The following is a 22731-nucleotide window of genomic DNA, read 5'->3' as shown; positions in this document are numbered from 1 at the left end:
CAAAATAAACAACAACAATAATATGAAAAAAAATAAATAAAAAATGCATTGCATGTTACAAAACACAAAACACAATTGCCAAACCGTGAGAACCATTTATGGGGACCGCGCCAGCCGTTCAAGAAAAATTGCCAGAAAAACTTTGCAACAAAATGTTGGAAAATGCAATGTGACAACTGTTGGCGGCAGGGCGGCAGGTTGGGGCAGGATATGCAGCTACAACATGCGTGTTCGTCTGTGTGTGTGTGTGTTGGTTGTTGCCGCTTGTTGCACGAAAAACTACTGCTGTTGCACACATGTGTGCACAATGCGTTGGTCCTACCCGCACACACCTCTCGCCACGCTCCTCTTGCCCTTTTTTTTTTTAATAAATCATGCTGCGCATTTGTCGCGTTGTATTGCTGACGTGTGTGTGCTCTGCTGCTGCTGCTGCTGCTCCTGGCACTTGAAATGAAAACAGAAATGTGCAAACTGTACAATTAAATAATTTACAATTTACCAGGGCACAACAGCAGCAATTACAATTTCTCACAAGTCACAGCAAGTGGCATTTTTAATTTGATTAAATAAAAGTTCGTCTCTTTCAGACCGTGCTCTTCTTAATTAATTGCCATAAACTAAATAACAAGTCGAACTATTTCTTGGATACATTTCACTGCACTTTAGTTATGTTTGCGTGTAAATATTGAGATAACTATTTAGCTAATATCATCCGTGAAGAACTAGGCAAATCACGTTTAAGTGTTTGCTTAATGAAAGCAATTAATTTGAAAGAGACTAAAATTATTGATTGACTAATTGATAGCAAATTACAAATAAGTAATTAACTAATGAGCGCAGCAGGATAATATTAAACAAAATAAAACCTAAATAATACTTGAAAACTTATAAGAAATAGCTTTAGCAACTGTTAAAGTCGAAGGATTGCTCACAACATTAGCAGCAAAATATATTTATTTCTTTAGTTAGATTTAAATAGTTTAGGCTTCAACTTGAACAGACTAATTAAACACTGTTTACATGTAAATATTGAGATACATTTGTAACTAATATCAACGTGAGGAATCTATGAAGAGTTGGGCAAATTAAATGTTCGCTAAATGAAGGCAATTACTTTAAAAGAAACTTAATATATGTATTTTACTGGTTTGAATTCAATTAAAATCACAAGAGTAAATATTATTATAAAATCCAAATAAGACCGACCAATACTTTAAGCAAGTCGAAGGATTACTCAGAATATTAGTAGCAAAATATATTTATTTATTTAGTTATAATAAAACTGTCTTAGCTTGAACTTTGGCAGACTAATTAAACTGCAGCAATTAATGCATGCCTCTCACAGTTTGTAATTTAAATATTGGGTTACATCTGTAGCTAATCATCTATGAAAAGCATACATAAGGCTGAACAACATTAGGAAGGATTTCTCACAAAAGCTAGCAACAAAATATATTTATTTAGTTAGTTATAACAAAAGTGTTTAGGCTTCAACTTTAACAAACTAATTAAACTGCAGCATTTAATGACTGGGTCTTCTTTGCCCAATGTGTAAGCCTTTTCATTATATTTCAATTATAATTCATGTATAAAACGGATGATTCATTCTCCATTTATGAATCTTAGTCGCATTTATTTAAATTAAACATTTAAGTCTGCAACAATTTGAAACAAACTTCAATTCCATCTATTCAGCTTGATCAACCATATGTTTTTAACTTGTTTTAAGGTAAATGCATTACTAATTCAACGAACTGCTGCCAAATCGATGGCCATACAACATGTCGTGCCTTTTGAAAACCCAATTTGCTTAGGTTGTAGCCGGCTAAACCTGATGTGTGTACACACTGGACCACAAAAATGTTCACATTGTTTTGTTGCAGTTCGTGTCCACTTCTGCCATGCATATTTTACAGCACACACACGGGCAACAACAACAAAAATACAAAATGGCATGCAAAATTTTGAATTCACAACCGCAAAAGTGAATTTTTGCATACAAATCGATTGCAAGTTGGAAGTGCAAAATTTTAGCATTTAATTGCTGGCATGTAAAATGGCCCAACAAGCCAGTTGCCTGTTCTCTGCGGTGTTGTGGCCAAAAGTGATGCATTTTAGAAACTGTATATGAACTGTCCAGTATTTGGCCAAAAAGGAACAGCAGCCGTTCGATGCCATGCAATCAAGTGAAAGTGCAAAAATTGTGTGCATTGTATACGAATATTCAATGATGTCTTTAGGTTCACGCTTGAGCCAAGCACAGATTTATGCAAATTGCGTAAGCTTCTGAGCCGCAAGTTGCAATTGATATGCAGGCGAATAAATGTTGGCTTGATGGTGCAGAGAGGTTGCAGAGGTAATGGCATCACTTGGACCACGATATTAATGTTGATGAGCGTCCGTCGCTAATGAGCAGCACATCAAACTTAATAGCCAATGGTCTAGGTTTGTCTGTGTGTGTATTCTGGTGGTTTGTAGCTCCCCAATGGAGGGGCCCCTATAAATTATAGAGCGCCGTCAAAATTTGTCTTGAGTGCAGACAGGCATAAGAACGCAATAGACGCATAGACGCATAGACCCATAGACCCATAGACCATAATCATGCTAATAATTATGGCAATTCCTACAGACATTTGTGTCTAATAAATATTTCGGCCATTTAGCTAGCACCATGGGCATAAATATTATACAAGTGGATGTAAAATGGCACACAAAAGCGCCAAAAAGCAAGACAAATAACATTTTTACATTGCTTCAGATGGGCGAGCGGAGAGCTCTATCATACTTATATTGCTTTGCCTGCCTGCTTCTGCAATTTTGTGACAGATTGGCAAAATTCCAAAAAAATACTTATATACCTTGCATTGTCCCTCTCTCTGTGTGTATGAGTGGGGGTGTGTGTGTGGCCATGGATAGGCATTTTGAAATTGAGATAAACTCTGCGACAGGCACGTAAAGTGCACTGTTTGAAGGTTAGCAAAGATTCTTGTACTAAATCCCAAATATGCAAAGCTTTAAATGATTATAAATGTTGTAAAAGAATAATAATGAATATTTTGTTATTTTCTAATTTTAATATATCATAAAATGTTTAAATAATTGAATAAAAACTAAGCTAATAGACTGTATTCGAATTCATATTTATCAGACAATTAGATGTGTATTTATTATTTTTAAACGATTTTTGATCGAAATCTAAATATTTATCTTGATATTATATATGTATAATGTAACATATATATACAAAATATATATTAAATATATGCTATCGAATTAAAAAGCGCCAAAACCAACCAAATGTTATATTTAGATAATTTACCTAAAACATAAACCCCAACTTTTTGTTATTCCATGAGAAAACTGCTGGCTTAAGTCAACTAATTTGTTCTATTAATATTTTGTTTATATTTGAAGCGCTTTTGTTACTACTGTAACTAATGGATATATGAGTTTTCACCCATTCTATGAAATGCTTATCGGCAAGGAAGAAATGTTTCGCCCCCCTAAGCTTCTTTTGCCATAATCAATAGGCATTTGCATAAACAAAATATTTGTTTAATGCCAAGCAATTGCAATCCAATTCAGATTGTGTACATTCGATATGTTTACCTTTAATTTATGTGATTATCGACATTATTACGTAAATTTGGAAGCTGTCATTGAACAGGCTAAAATCATTTTAATTAGGCAAAGATAAATCCAAGTTTGAGTTGAAAGCAACTTCTATTGATATTTAAAAATACATGTCTTTCATTTATTCGAAGAATTCCAATTAAAATGCAGTTATAATTAATGCCATTAATGTCCAAAATAGGAAAAAAAAAGAAGAACAGTCAGCAAATGGATTTCGGCAAAACTAAAATTTCCGCACGTTCCCATAGATACACGAGTGTAGCTGACAGCTGCTGTGTAATTAATGTGATTTATTTCTCGCTTTATATATATATAGATTAAATTTTTTCTATTACTATTGATCGCTGTGCAAAACTTGTATAAGTTTCAGTGAGTAGCAAAATTGCTTTAATACTTTTGCTGAATGGCCAATTAGAGTTTGTTGAGGCTGGAGGGAGTATAGTCGCACATATGTATATTCTGATAAAACCCTGCGGCTATGTCATATATTTACAATCAATTAAAACGCGTAAAACGCGTTGCCCGCAAATTTCATTACGAACGGAATTTCTGCATGTGGCTTGTGCTGTCTGTTGGTGGTGGGTGGTGGTTGGTGGGTGGTGCGGGTGGTGGGTGGTGCGGGGTTGTGTTGGTTCAGGGATTGGCTTCAGGCCGGGCTTTCGTTTGAATGTGAATCGCTTTCTGTGTCACTTAAATATGCAAAAGTAGTTACACACGCACACAGACAGGCGCAGACACACACACACACATGGTATAATATCACTTAATATTTAATCGAATTTGCACATCGCCGCCAATGTTACTCACAACAAATAGAAAACGAAATAAAATGTAAACCACACAATGATTGACTATAATAATGCTAGACTTGGCAGATACCCTGCAACAAATGACATTTAACAACAGTTTTTTATATTCTTTAAATTTATATAAATTTACAAAAAAAAGTAAAAAGTAGGTAAAGAGAGTACATATTTTGTAATACTTTGGTTTTGTTGTACAGTTTTTATACCCTCGTAGATGATATTATAATTTTGTCATGAAATGTGTAGCTCAAAGTAGGAGATATCTGCAATATCTCCAATAAAACATATATATGCTAAGCTAGCATCTTCAGCCGAGTAGATAGATATGTCGGAACCGGCTGGATCCGACCACTATATCATTGGAAATTCGAAATTTAAATACTTGTATGAACAACTCTTTTCTTTATCGGGATATTTTGAACTAACTCGTCATTTAAAAGTTTCCCTATGCTCCCTACATATGTATATGCAAAATCTTTTCAAATCCCTATATATATCATATATGCCATCATAGCTGGCAAAGTAATCTGTTTTCCAAAATATTTTCATCAAATTCAGTATTTAAGAGCTTCACTATTCTCACATATCTGAAAATGGCAAATGTCCACAGGAGTATTAAATCTTTGACGTGCAGAAGATATCCTTACTTTTTCATTTATTGTTGCATTTAAATTTACGCTGTGAATGAATTTGCATAGAAATACGAGAGATAATATTATATATTTTAAATAATATACGAATAAATATATAATTATTTAATATAATGATGTCAATCTATTTCAAATATTCATGATAATACTAACAAGTATTTTATTTTTGGTTTATTTATAGGAAGTTGGTAGTATTATTGGTAAAAAGGGTGAAATTGTCAACAGATTTCGCGAAGAGGTGAGTAAAAGCAAATATTGAAACTACAACTAAAATGTTTATACTCATATATACCCTACAATTCTTTACAGTCTGGTGCCAAAATTAACATTTCGGATGGTTCATGTCCGGAACGCATTGTAACGGTATCTGGCACAACAAACGCAATCTTCTCGGCATTTACGCTAATTACAAAGAAATTCGAAGAGGTATGTGTGCGCTAGCCAAATCGAAAAGAGATGCGCGTGGCAAGTGTAGATTGCATAAGACAATAATTGATACAAAACACACACGAGCAACGCATGCGGCAAGAGAAAGTCTTGGTTTGAGAATATCACAGTGCTCGTAGTGCTTATTGTATCCAATTGTTGAAATTAGCTCACGCTTCACATTACTAACTTGAAACCCGTTTCAGTGGTGCTCGCAGTTCAATGATGTTGGCAAAGTTGGTAAAACTCAAATACCCATTCGATTGATTGTGCCCGCCAGTCAATGTGGATCGTTAATTGGTAAGCACATAAGCCAAATATACATATACATCTATATACAAATGTGAACTCATTAACCTGCTCTCTTGTCTATCAACAATTTCATTCTGCGGCATTCAGGCAAGAGCGGCTCAAAGATAAAGGAAATACGCCAAACCACGGGCTGCTCCATACAGGTGGCCAGCGAAATGTTGCCAAACTCCACGGAGCGTGCGGTTACTTTGAGCGGCAGCGCTGAGCAGATAACCCAATGCATCTATCAGATATGTCTTGTCATGTTGGAGGTAAGAGCTATTCTGTTAAATTACAAATTTAAATAAACTGACTTGTGGCGCCATCTATGGTTAGGCAGCTGTGCTAACTTGTCTTTTCTTGTTAACTAAAGGGAATATATTGAAATTGTTTCAAGATATATATCCTTATTTTATTTAAAGCAATTTTTCTAAGGCCTAACAAGTTCAGTTTATTTATTACCAATTGACATACTCATGATCTTACTTTCTTTTTGCACACACAGTCCCCGCCACGCGGTGCTACCATACCGTATCGACCAAAGCCGCAAGTAACTGGCCCAGTTATCTTGGCCAATGGACAGGCCTTTACCATACAGGGCAACTATGCGGTGCCCACACAAGAGGTATGTGCACAGTGCCCAAAAAAGTATATTTTCCCTACGCTAAGTCGTGTTGGTAGACGTAATCGAAATATCAAATATAACGCCGCATTCTATAGCTAGTTACTGCCGCTGAATCTTTCTATGTCTATATCTACATATATTTTTTTTAATATATTTTAACTGATCCTCAATACATTTTAATCCAATTACATTATTTTATTGCCATTTTTCATAAGCTAAATAACATGTTTTTCTGTTGTCTACACTATATTATATACCCATTTGATTTTGGCTATAACTATGTTTGGTTTAGCTCTATGCGCGTCTAGAAACCACAACTTCTCATAACTCAATTGATAAATTAACTTTTTTGAGTTTTATGTAATCTCTTTATATGCCTATCTATGTGTATAAAACGAAACAAGAGTCTTTAGTTTGTTTATCCACTCTACAATTAACTCCAATATTTGAAATGCTCGTTTAGAAAGCCCACTTTTTATTTGCACCTCTCTTTCTCTTTTCTCAACTCTTATCTTATCTTTTCTATATTTGTAATCCACAACCTTTTATTGAACACCCCTTTGACCCTCGGCAGCTGTCTAGAGCCGAAAACGACTTGTTACCCACTTTTTGCCCCCTTGATATGCCCCGAATAACCACCAGTTGGGTTCAGATCGCATTGTATCTAACTGTTGGTGTTCTTTGTCCACTTATCACCCAGTCGATTACCATTTCTTTGCGCTCATGAGCCATATAAATCTTGAATTGTTGAACCCAGCCATAAAGAATATCTCAACTTTTCAAATGTCCACTGGTGGCCCTCCCGAAAATCAAAGAACTAATGTTAATCATTTACAGCAACTAAAAAAAAAAAAAAAATTAAAAATTGATTGACTGATAAATATATTTATAATATTTTTAAATATTTTTTTTTTTTTAGTTTCTTTTGCACTCTCTTCTCTCAGGTTAATAACTTGAAAATGAGAGTGTGCACTCTCTCGATTTCGTCAGGTGCGTGTCGTGTCCAATTATTTTGGGGGCGAACGCACTTTTGGGATCTTGTCTCTTAGGGTTCTACATTGCGCGGCTGCTCACCGTGTAACCGAGTGAGTTTGTGCGGGGGCTTCACTTGTCTGACAACAACATAAAAAGTGTTCTCTCAACTCTCTGTTGTAATCGAAACGAGGGCTCGCGTGCAGCGTGTGGAGAAGTATGTTCAAACTACACTAGCTCTATAATATAATCCAAAAATAATATATATACCTCATAAACAACACACAACAAACCACCAAAAACCAACTTAAACTCCTTTTGAGTGTCAAACGAACAAAAACAAAACAATTAACTAAAAGTATTTCAACTGAGCATTAAAAACAACCCACAAACAACAACTTTCTCTATTTATCCCACGTTTTTTGGTATATCTATATACATAATACTCTTAATTTTGTGTAGTGAATACTTACAACAGACTTTAAAATGTTTAGTTCATTTGCCAAACAACAAACCCATTTTCGAACAATTTTAATCAAGTACAAAATTCACCACAGCAACAACAACAACAAAAACAAACTAATGCGTCAGCAAACAAAAATCAGCAGAAATGCTGATACCTTAGATGAGTTATAAATGCATATTGTGTATTCGTATCGTATATTATCCAACATTTGTCATAAAACAACAACAACAACAAAAACAACAACAACAACAACAACAACTACTACTACAACAATTATAAAAATGCAATTAGCAACTGCAACAACATACTATTCAAATATCGTCCTGCCCGAGCCCTCACATCACTCAACTCTACTCTGTCCGTTTATAATCGCATATACTTAATGCATAAGTATCTAAGTATATCTCTATATATATATATATTTGTTTAAATCCCAGCCCAAAGTTCAATTTTCTGCTCTGTACAGCAGCAACAACAACGACAAGAACAAGTACAACAAAAACAACAACAACAACTTGATATTCAATCCTTTAAGCCCTCGCCAGCCATTGCTCCAAACAATAGTTTAAAACTAAACAAAAAGTTTTTGTTGTCACATCAAATTCAATTAATGTCCGCAAACAAAAACAATAATTCAAAATATTTGTACCATCAACAGCGCTCTCTCAACAAATCGCTCTATATATCTCTATATATTTATATATATATATCATTGTCTCTTTTCCCGTCCCTGGTTATTGTCGGTGTTGGTTTTTAGCTTAATGCGGCGTATAGTGTTGAATGAGTAATACCAGTCAATTGTCGCTATCCACCAGTTGCCAGTTGTCAATTAGGTACGATTAGAAATAAGTGATGAACCAGTTTGGTACACTTGTACCAAATGCTTAACGAAGCCTGGGTACCGATTGATCGGTACCTGAAGTACATTCGGTACATTTTGCTAACCGTGTGATGTGTTTAAAACTATTTTATGAGCTTCTCATAATATATCAAGCTAAAAGAAAAGGTACATTTGTATATATTATTAGAACTTAAAGTTGTACCAGTTTGGTACACCTGTATGAAAAACATGACGAAGCCTGGGTACTGATTGATTGGTACACTTAAGGTAGAGTCGGTACACTCTTTTATGAGTTTCTCATAATATTTCAAGCTAAAAGAAAAGGTACATGTGGTACATTTGTATTTAATTGGGTACACAATTGACAACTATCTGTGGCTTTGCGCTAATTTGATTGACCTTCTCTCATCAAGTACTCTTAGACTCCATCCACGGTTTGCGCACCCATCGATCCCCAATTGACCTGGAACCAGTATCCAGACCCGAATCGTTTGCCTTTTCCTTTGTTAGTTTGTTCTCTTAGTTGTTAAGCATTTGTTTTTGAGAAAATACCAACTCTATATGCGATATATTAATATTCACGATCAGCCTCGTTTACACCAAAACTTTGCACACTGTTTTTTTTTCTCTCTCGCTTCCTTTAAAAAGCTTTGAAAGTCCCAACGAACGCGAACTATGCAAGCTTCCAATTAAAAATAATATAGTGAAATATATTTCATAAGCTTTCTATATTTCAATTATATGCAAAAATATTTTAGCTCAAAATTTATTTTTGGTAAATCATTTTTGTTCTTCTACTTTTTTCTTCTTTGAAAACTTTTGCAAAACAAAAACATCATAAATTCCCACCAAACACAAAATTGAATAAATACCAAATATACCAACAACAAAAAATACCATTAGACTTGTCCAGTATTTCCACTTGCTTTGGCTACCGGTGGTCTACATGCTGGTATTTCAGGCTTAGCGGATCCTTTATTAAAGGGGGCACATTTACAAGGAGCGGTACCAGCACACCACCATCACCTACAGCAAATGCCCGATGTGAGTTTTGATTGATCCGAAAATAAAATTTAAAAAAAATACCTCAACTAGTTTAAAACCTCAACAAAAAGAAAAGCAACCCAAAATCAAATCGGTCGAAAAAAAAAGTTAATGTCCAGCCCGAGAGCCGAGACAGCATTTGATTCTTTTTGGCATGTGTTGCTGTATTTCGAATTGTACCCTCTAGTTGTACATCATTCCCCCCCAGCCTTTGACAGCGCCCCTCCTTATACCGTTGTATTTGTGCATTGCTCTTTGTTGTTACTCGTGTATCTTGTATTTCCCCCCTCCCAGCCATGTAGTTGTTCTCCCCAGTTACCCCCCCGCACCCTGCATATCGTCTGTGTTTTGTAGTTTGTGTTCTTGTAGTTACCTTTACTACCTCTGCCATTTCTTTTACGATCCCAGCGTTGCAACTGTGGTCAGGCCACATTTCAATAACATTAACGTTGTGTGTCCCCGTGCTCCCTGTACCCATGCTCCCCTCATCCCCAAGCAACTGTTGGACCACAAAGTTGTTGGATTTTGTTCTATTTTGTTTTTGTTCATTCCGTTTTTAGTTTTGTTTTTAGTTGGGGCCACCACACTGAAAATCCGGCAACTCGGGGGACCCAGAGCGAACCCATCAAATGCATTTTTATGGCTCAAGAGTTGCAATATAATTTGTGAATTGTTTGAGCCATGCTGTTGTGTGTTGTGGCCCCAAGATGTGTTTATTTAATATGCCAAACGCTACTTTCTATGACGAGTTTTGTGACCCTTTGACAGCCCGCCCGCCCCCTCTTCGCATTGAGTTGCAAGTTCATTTCCATTTGTAAGAGAAGTGCACAGCAAACTATATTTTCATACAGTGCATGTTTTATTTGTTTCTGCATTAGATAAATATTTGATTTAAAAAAAGAACACCGCACACATATTTATTCATTTGTATATGCCAAATATGTGACATCTATATGTATGTGCATACCACACACAGAAATACACATAAACATTTCATTTCAATATTTTATGATTTTTCTTACTCCTTTTTTTTTGTCGCGATATTTGTCCCTTAATTCCATTCGTGTGTTGCACTTTATATAGATCTGTATCTGTGCAACATGCATTCATTATTTGCAAATCTTGCATTCGATTTGATTAATTTATAAAGCGTGCTGCCCTGATGTTGTGTCTGCCTTCCAAAACCCCGTTTGCCCAACATATATACTATATGTATATATATGTTGTACATAATGCATATAGTTGAAGCTGTACAGGATGCGCTGTGCGTGCGTGTGTGTGTGTGTTATTTGCTGTAGGTGTTGTGGATGCAAAACTTTTAATACCTATGCATATGTAAGTCCTTGAACAAATCGTACAAATATAGTTTGTGGGCTGCAGTTTTCAATGCATATGCTGGTTACTGATTTGAATGGAACTGGGTTGGCCTTTCAAAGAGCAGCAAGGAATTCAAAAGTCATCTAAGAAAATAACGACATGCAGGCAAATTGTTTACATTAATCGATGCATGTGCCACAGACTGGCTGAAGTATACTATGTACATCACTGAAAGATTATTAGATCTGCAGATCAGAGCTTTTAATGCTTACAGTTTTTAGAGTATTTACTATTTGGCAAATTCTAATTCGTTATATTTCAACAATAAGCAATTGATATTCATGCTTAAAACTGACCAAGTGAAGGGTATTTCAAAATGTAGTTATTACTTATATTAATTTAAAACAGGCGAAAAATGTAATTTCCTTATATATACCCTCTATATATACCCTATTGCCCTAAACGTCAAAGCTGATCCTGTGAATAATCCAATGTTTATTGTAATTTCATATTTAATGTGTCTAGTCTCTGTCTTTGTAGCTCTAAAATATCCTAAACTTAAATATAAATCCAACTCTTTGTTGTGTAGTACATATGAAACTAGTCTAGAAAATACACAAAGAACACAACAACTACATTAGCAAAAGCCACAGAATACTTTTAAATCCTTGCAGAAAACGAGACAAACTAAATACTGCAACACACACACACACGCAGACTCACACACACACAGACAAATGCTATTTCTTCTAACCTGTACAAAATGTTAATAATGTTTGTCTGATATGTAAACAAAATTGTTTTTGTTTTGGCTTTGCTTTTTATTGCATATGCATTTTTGTTTTAATTCACACTAATTTCAAGTTCTTTTGTTCTATAGTTTCTATTCTTTTGAGTTATTTAATTTTTCATATTTCTCTTGTATAGTTCTTATGAGTTTTCTGCGTTCGTCTGTTTTTTAAAAGCTGTACGCGCGTTGTGTTGTGATACCCGTTCCTATACGAAAAGATAATATCTAACCACATACATATATTTATATGTACAAAAACCGAACCAAACATGAAAGACTCTAATCAAGTAATATGTGCCCATGTACTACCTCTCTCTCAAGAACATAATCATAATAACAACTAATATAATTGATGTGAATAAAGTTTGTAATGTCAAGTTGCCTTTCCAACAGGTTGCCAAGAATCCATTGGCCAGTTTGGCTGCCTTGGGCCTGGCCGGCATGACGCCAGCCAGCACCGGCGGTATAAATCACACAGGTAAGTCCCATCCCCATCCATTCTGTGGGATTACGCAGAGTGTATTGTGTATGCATGTTTGCATTTATGTTGTGTACTAAAAATCGATGGTTTTGCCTTTTACAGCTCTGGCTGCCTTGGCTGGTTCGCAGCTGCGTACGGCCAATGCGAATCGGGCACAGCAACAGCAGCACGAGATGACAGTTTCAAATGATTTGATTGGCTGCATCATTGGCAAGGGCGGTACCAAAATTGCCGAAATACGTCAGATCTCCGGCGCCATGATACGCATCTCGAATTGCGAGGAGCGCGAGGGCGGCAATACCGATCGCACCATCACCATAAGCGGCAATCCAGATTCGGTGGCATTGGCCCAATACTTAATCAATATGAGGTGAGTTGCTCGGCACTTCTAACTATTTAATATATATATGTATGTGTGTGTGTGTGTGTGTTTGTTGTCTTAATACATTTTGTCGAATTGATTTGCAAATTGACAAAGTCAGAAAATAAGGTCTAAGGAGGTCGTCGGTCGTATCGGTCGTCTCGGTCTCTCAGTATTTTTTTTAAGTCATACGTGTTTATGTAGAGAGTCTGGGGCAGAGCGTTCAAAAAAACTCTTGTAATCTTAAGCTTAAACTCAAACTCTACACTAGTGTATTATAAGTCGTAAGCCCGCATTCAGCACCTAACTGCTTTTTTCATATGTAGCTCCAAAATGTACTGAAATGTAACGCACAATTTCATGCATAGACAATACTTGAAACAATTCAGCACCAGAAAACTCTAATCTCTAGCATAACATACATTTCTTTTTAAACCTTTAATTCTATATATTAAAATATATATAACCTAGCATCTAGTATACCAATGTATATATGTGTATATATACACAAAGAGTCTCAGCTCAGCAGTCAAGTTGGAGGAGGAGGAGGAGGAGGAGCAGGAGCAAAAGCAAAAGCAAAATGGACAGCATCAACTAAAACTACGTCACGCGTCGCACTCTCGCACACACAAGCAAATTAAAACTGGAACTGAATCAATTGGTACTTCAAAAAAGAAACTGCAGTTCAACCCATCCACAGAAAATTAAAAAACCAAAAAACACAAAAACCAAATAAAAACTATGCTCCTCTCTCCCCAAACCCGCAACAAACTAAACTTAACCAAAAATCCCACCAAATTAAAGCTCAATCCTATAAAACTTTTAAATACTGTTTCGGTCAAGTCCAACAACTAGAAAAATAACCACGTTTTCTACTCCTACCATCCAAAAATCAAACAAATTTGAACGCCGCTCCCACCATCAACAAACCAAACAAACCAAGCGCCCAAAAGTTCTCCCCAGAACTTTGCTATATTTCCGTTTACTCCGTACCGTTCCTCCACACAAAAACCTCCTTAACCTTTTTTGCATAACAAAACACTAAAGCAATTCAAAAAAATAAAAAATAAAGAACTGACCAACTCAATTCCACAAAATCACCAAAAAAAAAAAAATGTTTTGAAAAATACCTGAAACAAAAAAAATCAACAACAACAATATCCCATAAGTTCCTTTCTCTTTCTTTCTGTCTCTATCTATCTCTCTGTGTACCTCATCCACAGCGTTGAACTGCAGAAGGCCAATCTTCAGGATCAGGCAGCGCAAAATGGCACTGCCGCACTGGCGGCAGCTGTTGGCGGTGTTGCTGCTGCTGCTGCTGGTGGTGCCACAACAACGGCAGCTGCCGCGGCGGCTGCAGCAGCGGCAGCCGCAGTTGCTGGCGGTGTCAATGGCAATAGCTGTCTGACGGCGTCGCTCACGGGCAGTGCCAACAACAGCTCCAGCAGCAGCAACAACAGCAGCAGCTCGGCCAGCAGCAATGGCAGCAGCAGCGGCGCCTCCAATTATGCCACAAACGGCAGCCAGAACAACAACAACAACAGCAGCAGCAACAACAACAGCGGCAGCAACAGCAGCAGCAGCAACAACAACAACGGAGCTAGCAACGCCGCAGCTCTGGGCATAAATTCGACAGCAGCAGCAGCTGCTGCCTTGGGCGGCGGTCCATTGGCGTCGGCCCTGCAACTGCTGACCAAACCGGGCGCCCTCACGGCCCTATCAAATCTGAGCGCCTTGGATCTGCTAAGCCTGACATCGCTGGGCAACAATGGCAGCAGCAGTGGCACGCCCGGCGGACCGCCGGTGCAGACCACGGGCGTTAACCGTGCCAAGGGTCACTATGCGACCTCGCGCTTCAGGCAGCATCAGACCGAGGCCGGCGTCGAGTCGGAGAAGGCGCGCAACAAGTTTAATCCCTACTAGGGGTAGGCCAAATAAATACAGCCAGCGCTAGAAATTAGCCAGCCCAGTAGTCAGTCGAACAACAATCTTGGCAGCCCAAAAGTAATACCCAAATATTTAATGAAAATACCCCAGAAAAATGCGATCATCATTTGCTAATAGTCGAGTTAGTGTTAGCTTCTTCTAGTTCTTAACAAGTTTATAGCGTAGCGACAGCTTAAGAGTTTACGATTCTTGAAGAATTTTGCTCTAGGAAAACGATTTGATTGAAGAATGAAAACAAAAATCTTTTAAGTGTAAAATTTGTAAAACTATTTAAAAATTCAAAGACAATTTTTATAAAACTAGTTGATGGCGGCCCGATCGCTACAGTATCCAAAATAGTTTCTAGTTCAGGAGGCCTATGTCTTTTAATGCCGCATATATCTATTAATGTTTTTTGAAAACAATTATTCTATAAGGCTGTCAAATACGGCAGTTATTTACACATACATACAGATATATATAGACCACTTGAACAAAATCGTTTATCGAATATAGCGAAAGAGGAAGAGCAATGATCATAAGAAATGAAAAATCATGAAACTAGCCCAAGTATTGTAATCAAAAACTTTGACCAAGTGAAATGCAGCATAAGGACCCTTCTCCTAATAGATGTTATAGTCTTTTGCCCTAATCCCTTTTTATATAGTCACATCAACTAAACTATCGTACATTATAGAATTTGCCAAATTTTAGCGCAACCCTAGACAGAGAAGAAAAACCTGAAAGTATAGTTTGTGAATCGCTTTCTATCGAATTTCGATAACAGGTAGCAGTATACATATATATATACATCTAGCACATTTAATATTTACATCTCCCTCCCCTCACACATTTATTGTAAAATATATAGACTTCATCTAGAACCCCGTCACTCCGCCCCCTCCCCTCGATACATTCTCCAATATATCTCTATGAGCAAATTTTCATATTTTCTCTAACTAGCAACTAAGCACTAAATGTATTTTACGCTCTAGCCCCTAAGTATAAAGCCCCTTCTCAGCCATGTGTCGAGAACGCAAATAGGAACTTCTTAAAGAAGTTCAACGAGAAATTAAAACAAAAATTAAATCTAAAAATTCCAATGCATTGTGCTCAAAAGAATTTGGCACAGCGACTTTTATGGACCAATTCGCTCTAATTGACGCAATCCACGCAAGTGAGCGTACAAAAGCTTAAAAATACTTACTACAAAAATTTTAGAGAAACAGAAAAAAACACACTTAAATGAAGCCAACTGAAGGCAGCGAGAGAAACATTTGTACTCGTAAATGTTGTTAAGCGTAAAGTTGATTGAGAAACGAGAAACGGGAAACGTTATTATGTATTGGACTTGAAGTCTTCAAATTGTTTTTAAGTCACATTCGGATTAGTTGTAGCCATTAATTTGGTATTTTCTAAATTATTGTATTGTATTTATTATACGATCGTATATTTGTTATTATTATTATTATGTTAATATTATTTTGTATTGTATAATCAAGCAAATAAAACCAAAATATTTGTAAATTGGTGAAAAATGATTGTTGAAATGAAAAAAAAAAGCAAAAAAGTATTTGGAAATTGAAATTTCTCTACCCTTTTACACAATACATACGATTAAGAATTTTTATTATTTACTAAGTGAAATGACACAAATTGTAATAAATTTATTTTTAAGCTAAGCGGGCTTACGATTTTATAACCAAATCATATACATATATACAAAAAAAACATAAACTAACTTAAAATACATACACGTATATTATACGAGATTTACACAAAGTAGAGATCGAGTCAAATGCAAATCGATAATAGTTCGAGTAATGAATGTAAATGTACTAACTAACTACTTTTCATGAATAGACACACGAAGGAAAACAAATTACCATAAAAAATTACCAATTTAATGAAATCGCTTTTTACCTTTAGTCGCGATTCTTAGCTGCGAACAAAAACTAAAAAAAAACAAAACCAACAAACAAGCAAACATATTTATATGCAATCAAAGCAAATTGTAATGAAAACTGCGTTTGTAATAAAAATGAAGAAATACTAAAAAAAACATACGACCCCAATGAAATCTAATAACAATATTTTATTTAAGCTTTCTTTTAGAACAGAAAAGTAAGTGCGGGCTTGATCCAGTTTTTAAAGTTTAAAGTGAGAAAGGTTTTTGAAAGAATAAAGCTAGTTTTATTAATTATAATATTAGTCTCCAGTTAGGGATCTACATTTAGCTCTTGTCCAAATTATACGTATTCAATTATTTCGTTGTCTTATGATATTTATAGAATTTTGTTCCCATAACGAACAGAACAAAAACGAAGAAGGAAGATTAATAAGTATATCTTTATTAAATTGTAGCAACTGCGTTATTATAGTATATCTAACTTAGTCATAAAATAAATAATCCAAATGATAACATTCTACAAAAGGTTAGTTCATTGATCCAGCTTGCAGCTTGTGAATACCAGAGACATACGTGAACCCATTTTAAAGTTAAGGCACAGGCACGACATAAGCAGCAGAGCTTCGCGCACACTTTTGTTAAAATGCATTTAAATTTACAATAATTATCATAAATAGAACTGTTCTAAATCGTGTTCTCTTACCTTGCAGAATATCAATGGAGACCGCTGGACTGCCCATACCCGGCTATCACTATATCGCGCCCAGTGCAATTGTTAAAACGCCCATACACTAAGTGCAACGCAACTACAACAAATAACAACAACAACAACAACAACAACAACAAACAAATAAATAATACAAGCAAAAAGCAAATCGAATGGAGCCGAGAAACTGTCGCAATTGACAACTGACAGCTGACAGTGGAAGCGGCAATTTCAATAAGCAATAAGATAAAAAACATAAACATAAAAAACACAGTAAACAAATCATATGACAAGGTCAAATCACATGAAGAAGAAGGAGCATAAAGCATCAGATGTCATACACAGAAACACAGCTCCCACACAAACACACATCCACACACACACACATCCACACACACACGCATCCACGCCCATACAAACATGTAAGCATATATACACGTTATATTTATTCATTGATTCTTATTAATTATGATATTTTTTATTAAGTTTAAAATCAAAAAAAAAAACAAAAAAGAAACAAAAGCTAAAAATAATAAAAAATGAACCTTATGTTAAAACCGTTTTCGGGCGCAAAAACTTCACAGTATGCGCGCCCTCAAAGTAAGAACAGAACAGCAATTAATTCTAAGCTTAGTCAAAATGAAGACAAATGCAGCAAAGCAGAAAACAAAAAAACCATAAACATAAATAAAATACAAATATTAACCAACAATACAGCAAACAAAACATAAATGCAAATTTCGAAATGCAGTTAAATCTTAAGCCAAGTAATTGTGCGTGTGCATAACCAAAAAAAAAAAACGAAGAAAGAAAGAAAACAAACAAAAAGCATAAATAAATACACTTACATCAACATAAGGCATAAACAAATAAATATAAAACGCAAAAAGGGTATAACAAGATTTAATTAAACCAAGCCAAGCCAGGCCAAAACAGCAAGCAAACAAAGCAAAGAGACAAGCATAACAAAAACAAAACAAAACAAAATTAAAATACTAAAAACAAAAAACAAAGAAATGAACAATTATTTTCGACATCAATTTCATGTGTTTGTTGCTTATATTCATATGAATTGCATCGATTCATATAAATATAACACGCTGCACAGATTACATTATAAATTCATATATTAATTGATATCATAATTTTTAATTTTATTATTTTTATTATTGTAATTGTTATCGAAATTGTATTTGTGATTTTTGAATATGTTTAGACTGAAGGACAAAATTAATTCATTTTATTGATTAAACTACATATAAAAAAAAAAACTATTGAATAATTAAATAATTAAATTAAATTAAATTAAATTTAATACAACTTGATTTTCAATTTTCGAAATTAGTTATAATTTGTTGAACGCGAAAGAAAACAAAAACTGATCGTAACCTTTGAAGCCAAATTTATATATTTGTTAGACAACGCTGTTTTTTTTTATTATTATTATTTTTTGGTTTTTAGCGAAAACGTTAAATTAAGTGTCCAAATTTAAATTACAATAATAATGCTTAAGCACATTTGCGGCGATTAAAAAGACTTTTTCTGCTAAATGAGAAAATGAGAAAAATGGATTTAATTTTATTAATATTGCAATTATGCTTAAATTAAAGTATAATTTTATTTTATTAGCTGTTAAATTTATACGCAAAACAACAAAACATCAAAAATAAACTGATTTTCAATGTTAAACTTACTTAAATTAATTTTTTTTAAAGTTTAGTTCTCTAGGCTGGGCACTAAAAAGCAAAAAAAAAAAGAAAGGAAAACAATTAACTGTGGCTTCTTAAACAAAAATTAGTTAATAATTGTAAGCCACAAAAATAACAATGCACACACACACACACACACACACACTAACACACATGCAAAGGCATATTGAATATTAATAACAATTTATATGTGTGTGTTAGTTTAGCCTGTAGCCGAGACATCAATCCGTAAGCTAGTTAAAAAGTTTGTTGCAAATACTTTGTGAGTCGGCAGCTCGACCGCGAGCTCTCCGCCCACAGGCGACAATATGTGTCAAATTTTGATTATACAAATTAAATTAATGCATAAGAAACATACATACAAAAATACAAAATTAATATAAATAAATACAAAAAAATACCCATACATATCCACATCAAAAATAAACCAATTCAAATTCAAACAAATTAATATAATCATCAGCAAATGAAATTATTCAAACTACAAAACATATAATGGCAAACATATCCCAAAAATACACATATATTATTTAATTGACAATTAACAAAAGAATTCATTTCTGCAACAATTCTATGAGAACAATTTGTGGGCTAATGGAATTTAAATTCAAAGATTTCATTCATTCAATTATTTTGCAAAGTGGGCGAAGACATGGAATACTTAGCAAAAGAAGTGCATGTCTTTCTTATTTTCCCCTATCTATATACTTGCATAATAATATTAATAATAACAACAACAAAAAACACTTATGAAGCAAAACTTGATTACAGGAAATTGTTAATAGCATAAAGAAAAAAAAACAATTATAATAATGATAAATGCATTATTGTTAACTGAAACACACTCTCTACTTTTAATTGACTAAAAACTAACATAAAAAATACAAAAAAAAACAAAGCAAAAAAAATGCGGATCAAGCAAAATGTGTAACACAGGCAGCAAAATATCAAGCGAAACTATTTCGTGATTTTAGAGACAAATATTTCGCTGATGACAATTTGAAGCAATCATTTTTGAAAAAACAACAAATAATTAAACAAAGAATGAACGTTAAATGGAAGCAAAACCGTATATCTATATATAAATAAATTATATATCTATATATAAATATACATACATATATATTAAATTAATTATTATGTACACTTGTATTTAATTGTATTTGAAATATTTAGTAAATTTTTTGCGCAAGTTACAAACCAACTAAATAAAACAAAAAGAAAATCCAAAAAAAAAAACAAAAAAAAAATCAAAACCAAAAACTTAAATAATATAATAAAAGGTCGCACGTTGACGGGTTAACTGCGGATAGTAGCTGGGACTAATTGTATCATAACAGTAAACAAAAGGGATAAATTAATTATGTGCATGTGTGTGTATAAGCAACTACATTTAAAATAGCTCAAATACAGCAACAACAACAACAACAACAACAATTTCAAATGAATTTTTACTAATTAATGTGTATGTGTATGTAAATTATTAAATACAATTTGTTGAAAACTTGTAAATTTGCAAAGGAAAAATACGTGTAAGAAAAGCAATTTTAATGGTGCCTTAAAAACCAAACCAAGCAAATTTCTTCTTGCCCCAGATACTCGTCAAAAAAAAAAAATGAATACCAATAGCACTTGGCATTGTGTATATAATACTGGCATGTGAGTTTTCTACCTTTCCGCAGCGTTTCTCTCAACATTTCCTCTCAACTTTCCCTGCTTCAGCATTGCGTGTTAAGAGGCTGGCAATGTGATTAATGTAGCGTATTTAGTTAAATACATATATATATATTTACGAATGTATGTGAAGGGAGGATGCATAAGCCTTTTTCGACATAAAGAACTTATCCCTTTTAGAGACATATGACCCAAAATTGCTCAAAGCTATTCGAGTTTCAACAACATCCAGTGTGTAGAGTTGCCCGTTATAGTACTTGAAAAACATATAATACAAAAGACAAAAGAAAAAAACTAAAGAAAAACAAAAAAACGTATGATGTATTTACATGGTAAATTTATGTAATAAACTTAGCTGCAAGTAGTATTCGAACAAAATAAAATTTAAAACACCGAAAACCCGACACATTATCCGGAAATATAAGCAATTAGTCAGCAAAATAACAATATATACATATATAATATACAAACACTCAGATAAAAAAACACAAACAACACACCACATATAAATGTTTCTCTCAGTGTAATTACAAATCACTTGAATGTATTTGCTCACAGTTTTACAATACATGTCAACAACAAAAAAATATATAAAAAATTCTACACAATATGTGGATAAACAAAAGCATTTAAGGCACTTGACATATGGAATGCTGGATAGATGAACGGATATAAAATAATTGTTAAAATGCAAATATAGGAAAAGATAAAAATGAAAGCAAAAGCAAACATATTTATATACATATACATAAATGAAGGAGGTATAACAAAATGAAAGCAGAACAGAAGCTTATAATTAAGGTATTTTAGATATTCTTATTTAATATCCAAAGAGAGAAAAGTGAACAAATTATACGAGATGAATTTTTAATTTAGACAACATATGAAAGGGAAACGTGTTGGAAACCACAGCGGTAAATTCGGGTTGAAGTGAAAAAATTAAGAAAATATGCAAATTTATTAACTAAATATTGGTGTTAGAAATTGTTAAGAAAAACCTTTAACTGAAAACTCATGTCATTCGCCATAGAGCAGGCAATACGGAAACATACTCAATTACACTAGCTGAAACTGGCACCTAAGCACACATACATTATTCGCAAATGTAGAGCACATATATTCTAGAAAATATATCGATTAAAGGCGAGAGATAAGAATAGTGATAAATTGTAGCCAACTCAGCTTAGGTGCGCCTTTTAATCATTTAACAAAATATAGTTTTAATTCGAATCTAATTTACGACTTGCTTTTAGGTTTATTTTTTCAGGTTATTGTTGAAAAATATAACCTGGGCAATAGATATATTCAATAATTCTTTGATTGATTCTTGATAGATTCTCTACAAATATCATACTTAATATTACTAAGGTCTTTCGTTGGGCTTTGAGTGACAGGATTAATCCTTTGTCTGATTGACTCTTTATAGATTTCCAAGTTAAATCTTCTCTGTTCTACAAAACTCATAGTTAATACAGTTTGGGTCTCTCGAAGAGATAGGCCTCTCAAAAGAATCTCTCTTAATATTCTCTGCTCTACAAAAACCTTACATAATCTTGTTAAGGTCTCTCGCTGGCTTTCGATTAACAGGATTAATCCTATGTTTGAGTGCAATTTTCAGCTAGTCTCATTGGGCCTTGTGCTTAGCCTACGAACATGGCTAGATGATAGGGATAACATAGTATGGGAAATGTTTTGAGTTCTTCGGGCATAGAACAATTGATTTGTCTATCCTGCATATGGTGAATTGAGCATTTTCTCGATTTCCATATCGTTCAGTGATTTTCAAAGCTTTGGCGCAGACAGTGCAAGCAGATAATAATAATAATAATAATAATAATATAAAAGAAAAACATTTATTCGTATAACATTTTGTTGCAGCATTATAATGAATGGTTCAATGCCAAGAAGAATAAGTATCTACGTGTATTCCAATTCATCAAAGCAATTGAAAAAGGAAAATAGAAGGCATATTGCATATTGCCAGTAAATACATATACGAAACAGCTAAGGTTTCTCTGAAATTAAAATAAAATATTAAATAAAATCCAAAGAAAAAAAAAAACAAAAAAATACAACATATAACCAGTAAATTATATAGAGCAAA

At 34.2% G+C, this 22731-nt stretch overlaps 1 protein-coding gene across 11 annotated transcripts in view; it reads left to right on the top strand.

Annotated features, from left to right (window-relative positions):
* Positions 1 to 22731, top strand: part of mub (poly(rC)-binding protein mub) — an 81308-nt gene extending 58577 nt beyond the window's left edge. For 3 of the 11 annotated variants that reach the window (XM_064689819.1, XM_064689817.1, XM_064689818.1), the window contains 9 exons: positions 5271 to 5327; positions 5399 to 5515; positions 5722 to 5815; positions 5915 to 6078; positions 6312 to 6431; positions 9614 to 9754; positions 12255 to 12339; positions 12445 to 12712; positions 13927 to 16511. In XM_064689819.1, coding sequence (XP_064545889.1) covers positions 5271 to 5327; positions 5399 to 5515; positions 5722 to 5815; positions 5915 to 6078; positions 6312 to 6431; positions 9614 to 9754; positions 12255 to 12339; positions 12445 to 12712; positions 13927 to 14626 — 1746 coding nt within the window. In that variant the 3' untranslated portion in view covers positions 14627 to 16511. Of the gene's footprint in view, positions 1 to 5270; positions 5328 to 5398; positions 5516 to 5721; positions 5816 to 5914; positions 6079 to 6311; positions 6432 to 9613; positions 9755 to 12254; positions 12340 to 12444; positions 12713 to 13926; positions 16512 to 17248; positions 18258 to 18460 lie in introns of those variants that run through there. The other 8 variants (XR_010437124.1, XR_010437123.1, XM_064689823.1 and 5 more) reach the window with 8 other exon arrangements.

Source organism: Drosophila montana, unplaced genomic scaffold, assembly GCF_035044405.1.
Source record: "Drosophila montana isolate Dmon_TW-CO22-7 unplaced genomic scaffold, ASM3504440v1 contig_3218_1, whole genome shotgun sequence".
NCBI lineage: Eukaryota > Metazoa > Arthropoda > Insecta > Diptera > Drosophilidae > Drosophila > Drosophila montana.
Note: the sequence above shows the minus strand (reverse complement) of the source record. Positions and strands in the feature narration are given on the sequence as shown.